The 11,542-nt window shown below is 37.9% G+C and overlaps 1 protein-coding gene across 1 annotated transcript in view; it reads right to left on the bottom strand.

The window, feature by feature from the left end:
• GDAP2 (ganglioside induced differentiation associated protein 2) overlaps positions 1-11,542 on the bottom strand; it is a 54,286-nt gene that overhangs the window by 31,161 nt on the left and 11,583 nt on the right. The window contains exons 5-7 of the mRNA XM_006899584.1: positions 10,258-10,334; positions 4,922-5,081; positions 1,293-1,449 (exon numbers count right to left, since the gene is read on the bottom strand). Coding sequence (XP_006899646.1) covers positions 1,293-1,449; positions 4,922-5,081; positions 10,258-10,334 — 394 coding nt within the window. The remainder of the gene's footprint in view (positions 1-1,292; positions 1,450-4,921; positions 5,082-10,257; positions 10,335-11,542) is intronic.

An 11,542-nucleotide genomic window follows, 5' to 3' on the forward strand; every position in this document is an offset into this window, starting at 1 on the left:
AGAGAGACTTCACCCTGATTCATAAGGAAAAGGGGATGGCGTATTCTCTTAGCTACTTCCTGCTGAAAAGGGACGCTGTGGGTTTCAGGGTGAAGGGCACAGAATCTTAATTCTGAAAGGGGCCTGAAGGTTTTGGAGCCCAACTCCTACTTTCTAGATGGAGACTGTCAACACTGGAGTGCTATGGGGCAAATACAGATTGTTTAAAGAAGTATACAGGAAGATATGCCCTTTCAGATGGGTAGGTAAGTTTCCAGAGACAATTTTTTCTGAGCCAAAAATCTGGGAATGGAGAAGAACTGCAGTACAAGCACACTTCAATCAAAAGAAATAGCATGTACCAAATCTCAAAGGTAAAAGAGGTCCTACTTGCTTCGTACTAAAGTTAGCTCTGGTGGCACAGTCCGTAGGGTACTTCACTGTTGCACAAAGACCAGTCTCTCTGGGAGGCGAAATCTATCACTGGTTCCAAGGAAGAAAGACAACTATATCTTCTCCAGCAATTTACAGCCTCTGGAGGATCTGGTATGAATGCATTTTCACTCAAAGGTAATGAGAAAAAGGGGAAAACAGTGACCTAGTTTAAGAACTTCTACGTACCAAGTATTCATTATGCTCATTATATTATCCGATTTAGTACTTACCACAACTCTTTGAGATGCTACTTTCTCAAATAACCCTATAAAATATTAGTTATTTAAAGTTTACTCTTTACTACTTCAAAAAATACCTAACTTTAAAAGGACTGTTAACTCTTGGAAAAGATTACCCAGAGAAACACAGGAGCTATTTCTTGTTTTAGAAAAGACTTGCAAGAAATGGAATGGGCCAGATACTAGGTCCTGGGGATGATTTGAGGGGATATAAAGTTCTTTTGAATGTAATACAACTGTAGGTTATACTTTAAAGTAATTGAAGTTAGCTTTACTAAACTTAAAGTAAATTAAGCAAAAAACTTTGCAACTCTGTCCTTCCTTTTGTTTTTGCTATGCTGAGTTTCTATTTTACAATTAAAATCCTCACAGGAAAGCACTACAATATGGTAGAGTGGGATTTATGAAATGAGACATGCCTCTGAGAACAGCTTCAATAGACAGTAGACGTAACCACTGAAAAAATATTTAACTTTCTGAAACTGCCAGATGGGGAGAATGTTTTCTTCATACAATTGCCATGATGCAAACACTAGAACACTTGTTATCTATGGAGATGCATTTAGAAGCTGTAAGTTCCCTTTCAAGTTTTTCATGCCTCTGTGTATCCACCTATCAGGTCAAAAGCATTTGTCTTACTTTCTTTGATGCTGCTTCTGTAGGGCTGCCTCTGATAACTGTCCTTGAAGTATCAATCTTCTTTGCTTATCAATATCTCCTTCCATTCGAGCAAAAGCATGAGAGCCAATGAAAGAGAGATCAACTCCCAAGCCTTCATCCTCCTCTTCTTGGCTGTCTAAAGCAGAAAATGCCGTTAATCAACAAGAGCTTATGATGAAGTTCGGCAGGAAGGGGTACAGATTGGGGATGCTACAGAGGGATGACTGAGAGACAACTCAAAACATTAGGAATAAGTTATTCTTTAAGAATAAAAATGAAATCCTATTTCAGTATCTGTAGAACATAAATTAAGAAATAAATTTCCTGCCCATGTATGATGGGAATTTTAGGAACACATGAATCAATCCAGGGGACCAAGGCTGTAACCTTAACTATGGAATGTGATCATAACTAAAAGGAAAATAGTTATCCAAGTTTCTCCTTGGAGGCTAAAATTTTGAAGCTCCATCGTACATGCTTTGGGCATGTGGCCAAGAAAGACCGGTCCTTGGAGAAGGACATCATGCTCGGAAGGGTGGAGGGACAGCACAGGAGAGGAAGACCCAGATGAGATGGATTGATACAGTGACTGGGACACTGGGGTTAGGTGTTTTGGAGACTGACTCAGGACAGGGCAGGCTTTAGAGCTGCTGTATATAGGGTCGCTATGAGTCTCAGGTGATTTGATAGCCCATAACAACATTATATAAGCTTAAATATATATTCTTGCAAATGTGGATGTATTTACCCAGCTCTTTGACTTGCTGGCAAATAAATTCCAGCCCTTTTGGCTGGAAGATGGATGGACGAGGACAGTAGTATAAAACTCTTATTCATTAAGAAACATTATGATCCTAATTTAGCTTCCTGTGTAGTCTTCTAAACCAGCCATACCAAAATAATCATTCTGTCCATTTAAGTGATAGTTTGCACTAGAAATTAGCAAGTTAATACCCTGATTTAATCATACTATCATTGTGAGCTTGGCTAGTGCAAGGAAGTGCTTTAGATTTTGATGTTATACACCACTGAGTTGAAAACCACTCACAGCTGATTTTTATCAGGTTTTCAGAGGCTATATAAACTGCACAGGAAGAAACTGCTCATTTCTCTCCGATGGAGCAACTGATGGATTTGAATGACCTGACTTTGAGCTGGTCTGGCAGTACAATGGTACCTGCTATCTTACTAGGTAAAATGACAAAACAAAGAAAGAACTTGGCCCATGGGCGGCTCCTAAAGACAATGCCATCAGCTGAAGTAAAAGTTGGTAAGCCATCTACTTAAAACTCCCCAAACCTACTTCACTGCCCCCTTCAAGCCATGACAGCTTAGAAGAGTTTGTTTTCATTTAAAAACAACAGAAATCCATGTCTATGAGTGATTCTTCCTGCCACCAGAAAATAAATCTGAGATATAGATATATATTTTTAGCATACCATTGAAATTCTTTATCAACATTAAATAAACCCTATATGAGGCAGCACAATGATTTAAGCTCTATCTGCTAACCAAAATATTGGTGGTGTGAGCTCACTAGCAACTAAGTGGGAGAAAAAGATCTGACAATTTACCACCATAAAGATTTATAGCCTAGAAACCTTCCTAGGCAGCTCTCCTCTGTGATAGAGGGCCTCCATGACTTGGAATTGACTTGAGGGCACACAAGAAGATCTGTATCTAGGAGTGAACAATATTTTTTCTGAGATGTGAACACAAACCAAGCACTTAGGAATCCAGAGTAGCTATGCTTGGAAACCAATCAACTCAACAGCCATAGGGTTTGGGTTTTGCTTAATTTTTTTAAACTCCTTTTCACACTATATGCATTTTATAGAGGAGAAATTATGTGCTATCGTGGTTGTTACAAGCTAAGGATTTTCAAATGTTGAGGATGTTTCAAGAAGCTATTGTATTGCAAGCTCCCCAATGTTCATGGTGACCCTCCCAGTAGTGGGTGGTTCACAGACATTTCCTGTTGCTACACCATTTATAACTTCCTGGTCCTTGACATTTATGTTGTGTAAGTCTGTGTACTGCTGATAAAATGAATTGAGTAGCCACCTACAGATTTTAACCTGATGCTTGTTTTTAAATGTCCACAGTAAGAATCTCACAGTAATTCCCTAAGCCATTAAATTTTTAACATCAAGTTCCAATACTGAAGCTTATCAGGCATCTCTCTGAAGAAGGGATTCATAACCTTAAGCAGGTGCTCAGGAGAGATCAGTGCAAGTTTTCATACAGAACAGATTCTGGGTTGTTCCTACACAAGTTTGCAAACTCAAGAAACAAAATCAATAGTTATAATATTCTTGTCTTAATTTTGAACGTGGTTGTTAGTTGCCACAGAGGTGCTTCTGGCTCATGGTGACCCCTTCTATGCTCCACACGGCTTTCCTGGCTGTAATTTTAACCGAAATGGAAGCACCTCACCAGCCTTTGCGCCCATATCTAACTAAAACTGAAACCAAAGATTAAGCCACCATTCTTTGGGTTGGCAGTTGATATCAAATCAGTTGCACTACCTATTTTGTGTCAGGAGGTGGACAATCCCCTCCTGGGCGATTAACTGCCTCTGAAAACCCAATGGAGGGGCAGCTATAGGCTGGTTCTGAATCGATGGTACATAACAACAACAACAAACTACCTTGTGGGATAGTCCTGGTGGTTTAGTACGTACGGAGTTATGCTGCCAAACCCAAAGGCAGGTGATCAGAATCTACCATTTGCTCCTTGAGAGAGAAGATGGGCAATTTCCTCCAGTGCAATTCATAACCTCTGACAAACTGCTGGGAGGTCAGCTACGAGTTGGTGCTGATTTGATAGCAATGAGTTTTGAGTTTTATAGCTTTCAGAGGGAGCTCTGGTGGCTCTGGCCTAAAGGAAGTTTCTCTGGTAATGCAAAGGCATTACCTTTCTGGTGATTCAAATCCACCAGGTTCACCTTGGGAGAAAGATAGGCAATTTCCTCCTCTGTAATTTACAGCCTCAGAAACCTACTGGACTGTCAGCTATGAGTTGGTCCTGACTTGATGGTACTGTGTCTGAGTGACAGCTTTTAGAGATCACTGTTTAAGTGATTTAAAATTTTAGAAAGAAGGTACTTGACTATGAATGATTACAAAAAACACAATGTATAAGAAGGAAACACAATTTGTATGAATCACTTTATAAAACACAATGCATATGAATCATATATGAAAATCAAATAAAAAAAGAAAGTACCTGATGTCTTCTGAATGAGACTGTAAGTTTTACGAATAAGAATTTTGTTATATACACTACTGAACCCAAATGCCTAACACAAATTTTACAGAGTATATGTGTATGTGTTTTTATATATAAAAGTAAAAAGATAATAATAATAACAATAGGACTCTGCTATTATTAGCTCCTGAGTTGGCTTCAAATCATCTAAATTGCTGTTACTGATATGATACTACCATATATGATAATAACATTGTCAATAGATAATATATGATGTTATTGTATCGTATCAATAGAGAGTTTTTCAAAGGTTATAATGAACTTCTACTTTTTTTCTTATTAGTGCTTATCAGTACCTTTGTTTTCTCAATTAGGAAATGAAGAAAAGGAAAACTCACCCTCAGGAGCACCAGGTTTTTCACTTATTCTAATTTGCCGTTCAGGTACCACAGGCTCCCCTTCTGCATTTCCAATATCTGCAGGAAGGTATGGCAACGACCGACTCTCTTCCCTCAGTGACCTTGGGAAATACAGAGGTAGCAGCTTTTGGTAGACAGCCTGTGGCAGAAAAGCAAGACAGTTTATTAAAAATAATGAAGTAGCAAAGCAAATCTCAGTGATGCTTGCTGCTGCTTCAGATACTGTTAAGATAACTTCTAGCAAGAATTAAAATATCACCATTTTGTGCTCAAGCTAAATGCTACCTGAACCAAATTTTGTTCTTAGATCAAAGATCAGGGTATTGTTAGCCAGTCAGGTAAAATGAGTTCCTATGCTGGAAATTGCAGGTGACTTAACCTGGAGTTCATTAATACTACCTCTCCTATCTTCATCCCCCTACCTTCACCATACTGTTGATATCTGTCAATATCCAGCTCAAATGTCACCTCTTTAACCCCCAAGAGGCCATTAGGGTCAGATGGATGTAGGCTCAGTTTTCATTATTATACTGTTATTACTAACCATTCCTATGTAACTATTAATTATAGCATTAGAGGCACAAGAGAAACAGTACTGACAGAAAGGATGCAGGACAGGGTAAGGTTATGAGTTGTTATTCACATGGTTGCTCAGTTGTAGCTGACTTGACAGCACCCAACAACAATATCATTTAACAATTCTTAAGTATTGATATAATAATAAAATATATTTTAATAGAATATATATTCTAGAAATATAATAGAAAATATTCTGTATCTAATAAATAAAACTTACTGGATTTTCTTATTTATCAATTCCTATTAAGTGCTATTTTATGACAATAGTAACATCTTTAACCTAAATCCCATGCTCAGCATCAAACTGACATGAATAAAAGTCTGATAATCATCCATCTGTGATGCTCCATTAGCTCCAATTAACATTCAACATGAGAAAAGAGGACCTGTCTTCATCTCCTCTATTCCTCTCCCCGAAACCTTCCTCTCTTTCTGCTTGTGATGTCACTGTTAATATTTTTAGAGGGCTTTAGGCCTTGTGTCCATAGGGTCATTATGAGTTGTGCTCGACTTGAAGGCAATCAACAACAACAACAACAAAACACTGAATATCTACCAGCTGCTCTGCAGGAGATGGTTAGGCAATTTCCTCTCAGGTGATTTACTACCTCTGAAAACACACTAGAGAGTCAGCTATGAGTCAGTTCTGTCTTGATGGTTATAACAACTCCTTAACCACAAGGGCATTCATTAATAACTAGAACATGAAATGTATATAGCGTAGACCTTGGAAAATGGGAAGTTGTCAAAAATGAAATGGAACATAGAAAGATCAACATTCTTAGGCTTTAGTGAGTTGAGATGGACTGGGATTGGTCATTTCAAATCAGAAGATTTTATGATATACTATGCCAGGAATGACAAACTAAAGAGGAATGATGTTGCATTCATTGTCGAAAAGAACATTTCAAGATCCATACTGAAGTACAATGCTGTAATAGGATATTATCCATACATATAAAAGGAATACCTGTTAATACAACTATTATTCAAATATACATGTCGACCACTAAAGCCAAAGAGGAAGAAATGGACAATTTCTACCAACTTACGTAGTCTGAAACTCATCAAACATGCAGTCAAGATGGATTAATAACTACTGGTGACTGGCATGCAAAAGTTGGAGACAAAGAATAAAGACTGATATTTGGGAAACACAGACTTGGAAACAGAAATGGTGCAGGAGATCACATGGTAGACTTTTGTATAAACAATGATTTGTTCACTGCAAATACTTTTTTAAAAAATACAAAGAGCAACTATACACATGAACCTCAGCTGATAACCTACACAGGAATAAGAAATAAATAAGACAGTCTGTGGAAAGACAAAGTTCATTATCAGCAGTTAAAACAAGGTCAGAGTTGACTGTGGAACTGACCATTAACTATTAATATGCAAGTTCAAAGTGAAGGTAAAAAAAAAAGAAAAAGTGGTTAAGAAAAAAGAAAAAAAAGACCTGGAGTCTATCTGAATTAAAAAAAATTATCTTAAGAACAGATGTGATCCACTGAAGAGTAATGACTAAAGATCAGACTAGTTGTGGGATGACATCAAAGACATCATTTATGAAGAAAGCAAAAGCTGGTAAAAACACAGTGAAGAAAGGAAAGTGGATATCAGAAGAGCTTCGGACACTTGCACTGGAACGAAGTAACCAAAATATGGGGAAGGAATGGTAAAGTAAGAGAAGTGAACCAAAGATTTCAAAGAGTACCTTGAGAAAACATTATACCAAAATGCTCAGAGCTGGAGAAAAATAAAACAAAATAAATAACACACTTAACATTTCTCAAACTGAAAGAACTGATGAACAGTTGCAATACTGAAGGATTCTGTGGGCAAAATCTTGAATGATGCAGTACACATGTAAGATGGAAGTAATATAAAGTCACTGATCCAAAACTTTTTGGTCAACACTGAACCATTTCAGGAAAGCATAAGATCAAAAATCAGTGAAGACCCAAGGAAATAGTACAAGCTGCACTCAATGCACTGGCAAAAAATAAGGCCCCAGGAATTGACGAAATAGCAATTAAAATATTTCAACAGACAGATGCAGCCCTAGATATGCTCACTAGCCTATGCCAAGAAATTTGGAATACAGCTACATGGTCAACTGACTAGAACAGATCCATATTTGTTCCCATTCCAAATAAAGGTGAGCTAAAAGAATGTGGAAATTCTTGAATATCATTAAAAAACATGTAAATCAAGTAAAATCTTGCTGATGATTATTTTAAAAATGGGTGGAACAGTAATCAATTGGGAACTTCCAGCAATATAACCTGGATTTAGAAAAGACCATGAGGGGAGCTCTGGTGGCCTAGTGGTAAGGAGCTGCAACTACAATCCCAGAGGCACATAGTTCGAATCCACCAGATGCTCTGCCGGGGAAGGAGGGACAATCTCCTCCTGTACCAGTCAGATCTGATTTGACAGTACACGCACACAAAAATAATAAAATAAAACAAATTTTTTTAAAAAAGAAAAGGCCATGGCACAAGAAATATCACTGATGTCAGATACACCGTGGCTGAAAGCAGAGAGTACCAGGATATCTATCTGTGTTTTAGTGACATGTAAATACATCTGACTGTGTTTATTATAACAAATTACGTCTAACACGGAGAAGCACAGGAATCCCAGCACACTTAATTGTGCTAACTGTGAAACCTTTATCTAAGACCAAGAAGCACTTGTCAGAACAGACAGAGCAAGGGAACACTGCATGGTTTAAATTAGGAAATTTGTGTCAAGATTATATACTTTCTCCAATGATTCAATCTATATACTGAAGAAATCATTCAAGAAGCTGTGACTATATGAAAAACAATATGATGTTAGGATTGGAGGAAGACTCACCATTACCAATAACCTGTGTTATGAAGATGATATAACTTTGCATGCAGAAAATGAAGACGACATGAAGTACTTACTAAAGATCAAAGCATTCAATATGGGTTCCATCTCAATATCAAGAAAATAAAAACCCTCAATCTCTATACCAAGAGGCAACAGCGTGATGGATAGGAAAAATATTAAAGTTAACAATTTCAACATCCATGGTAGCAGCAGCCAAGAAATCAAAAGATGTGTTTTACAAAGAAAATCTGCTGTCAAGGATGGCAATTGAGTAAGGATGTCACTTTAAAGACTAAAGTGGACTTGATCCAAGCCATAGTATTTTCACTTGTTTCCTATGCATCTGAAATTTGGATAACTAATAAGGAAGACTGAACAGGAATTGATACTTTTGAATTGCAGTGTTGATAAAGAGTATTGAATATACCACAGACTGTCAAAAGAACAAAGAAGTGTGTCCTGGAAGAAGTTCGACGAGAATGCTCTAAGAGGCAAAGATGGTGAAACTTTGACTCACATACTTTGGGCATGCTGTCAAGAGGGATCAGGCCTTGGAAAAAAAGATACCATCTTGGGAAAGGTAGTTGTTGTTAGGTGCTGTCAAGTCACTTGTGATTCATAGCGACCCTATGTAAAATAGCCCTAAACCCTGCTCTATTCTGTGCCAATCTTATTCTCTCTGACAGATCTACGCTCAGTCACTGAATCAATTAATCTCATCAAAGGTCTTCCTCTATTGCACTGTCCTTCCACTCTCCCAAGCATGAAGTCCCTCTCCAAGGACTGGTCCTTCCTTGAAACATGTCCCAAGTATGTCAGACAAAACTCCAGAATCCTTGCCTCCACAGAGGGTCAAAAAAAGAGAGGAAGACCTTCAATAAGATGGATTGCCACAGTAACTGCGACAATGGGTGTGGGCATAGCACAGATGCTGAAGATGGTGTAGGATAACGTAAGGTCCAGGTTTATTGTTTACAGGGTTGGTATGAGTTACAGTCAACTTGACACCTAATAACACTAACTACATACAATAAAATACATAAACCTGAAATCTATACAGCTACTGTCTCTACACTAGATTGTCATCTATTTCCACATCAAGTATGTAGCAAAGCTCTGCTAGTATAGTGGCAATTTTCCAGTTATGGAGAGAAGATTGAGGAGGTCAATGGCTTCATCTTTTTTTATTTTATTTATTTTTATTTTATTTTATTATTTTGTGTGCGTGTACCGTCAAATCAGATCTGACTGGTACAGGAGACTGTCCCTCCTCCAGTAGAGCATCTGTCCCTCCTCCAGTAGAGCATCTGGTGGATTTGAACTGAGAGCCTCCGGGATTGCAGTGCAGCTTCTTGCCACTAGGCCACCAGAGCATAGTAATAATTTTATTTTGCATATGACAACAACAATCTTGAGTATTGAGATGGTTAAATCTAACCTTCAGCAGAGGTGAGGGGGGACCCTCCACCAGGTGGATTGACAAGGTGACTGCTGCAGTGGGCTCTTGTGTGTCAGGAAGTGTGGGGATGGCACAGGATGGGACCAGGTTTGGATCTTTTCTTCATAGGGTCTCTATGAGTCATATTCGACTCAATGGCACCTAACAACAACTTTTGCTTAGGTGTTGAGGTAATGCCTTGAGAGTTAACACAGTGGATAAAGAAGACCAGCTCCACAAGATGTCCATGGCAAAACCATTAAAAATATGAACAATAGCTCCTGTCTCAGTAATGTTCAGTCTCTATACAAAGCCTTTCTCAATGAATGACTGACTGTAAGTTACACTGGTAATTCAGTAAAGAATGAATGTTAAAGTAAACACAATGACTTACAACTAAGATTTACACAATGCAACATAATTAGTAAAATACCTCTTCCAGTTCAGAGACAGCAAATACCACTTTTTCAATGGTTTCCCCATGGATTTCTAAAAATCTCCTTACAGTGCCTAGGGGGGGAAAAACAGAAGGATGGATTAATAAATCAAGAAAGAATTTCTGTGTTAAAAGAAATGCAATTCTTCACTGTTTTATTTTTGTATGGATTGTTTTGTCGTTTAAGATGTCTACTTAGTGACACCTAAACTGTGAAACCTGCCCAGACCACTTTATCTATTAAAAACCTGTTCTTCATTTTCTTTCCTCCAGGGCACTTAAAAGATATTTTATAGGATTTCTGATTTATTTTCTGTACTCTCTGAACCCCTCTAACCTATGCTAGAAAATGAAAGCTCTACAACAGTTAAATACTGTTTTATTTATGCTCTAATTATAGTACCTAGAATATTGTCTGACCATAGTTTTCCCTTACCCGGCATTTCACTCTTATTTTCTAGGGCCTCCCTTTGACCAGAATGATCTAGCACTATACGGTCTTTTCAAAGATTCAGTTCTGTTACTAGAGTCCTATTCAGCTTTTCATTATCCTTCACAAAACCTTCACACCAAATCAAAGCTGAATTCATTACTATTTTAAATTCTATGCTATCCTGATGTTTTTCCCCGATACATTTTCCAGTAATAAGTACTAATGATCTTTTCTCAGTCTTTAACTTTCTGGAGACCTCTGTAGCTTTAGTTCCTAGCCCTACCTTTTTAAAATGTTCTCCATTTCTTTTTCAATATCTGTTTTGAACACCTTTTTCCCCCTTGATGTCCATATTCTCTTTGCTACATTAATTTTCTGGTTAATATTAAAAACACTGATGACTCTTTATATTTGGTTTCCTAAAAAATAATAAAAAACAACCACCAGCTGACTTTCTTACTACCTACTAGGTCTCTCTGCCCAGGTAAGTCACCCACAGACATCAAACTAAACATGGTCAAATTTGACCACCTCAGAGGCTCAAGCCTGGGTTCCATCTTCTATCCCCAATATCTACTCCTTTCCCTTATTCTTTAATGAAGTTATATGGCAACATCCAAGTAACAGTCCAAGTTGGAATCAATAATTATCTCTGATACTTTCTTCAGCCTGAATTTTCAGTTGATTACCATGTTCTGCTTGCTGAAACGGAGGAGGACCTGAAGCGCTTGCTCCAGAGGGTCAAGGACTACAGCCTCCAATATGGATTGAGGCTCAATGTCAAGAAGACAAAGATTCTCACCACTGGGCCAATTGGCAGCATCAGGATGGATAGTGAAGAGATTGAGA

Source organism: Elephantulus edwardii, unplaced genomic scaffold (genome assembly GCF_000299155.1).
Source record: "Elephantulus edwardii isolate Elephantulus edwardi_28Jun2011 unplaced genomic scaffold, EleEdw1.0 scaffold00262, whole genome shotgun sequence".
Classification (NCBI taxonomy): Eukaryota; Metazoa; Chordata; class Mammalia; order Macroscelidea; family Macroscelididae; genus Elephantulus; species Elephantulus edwardii.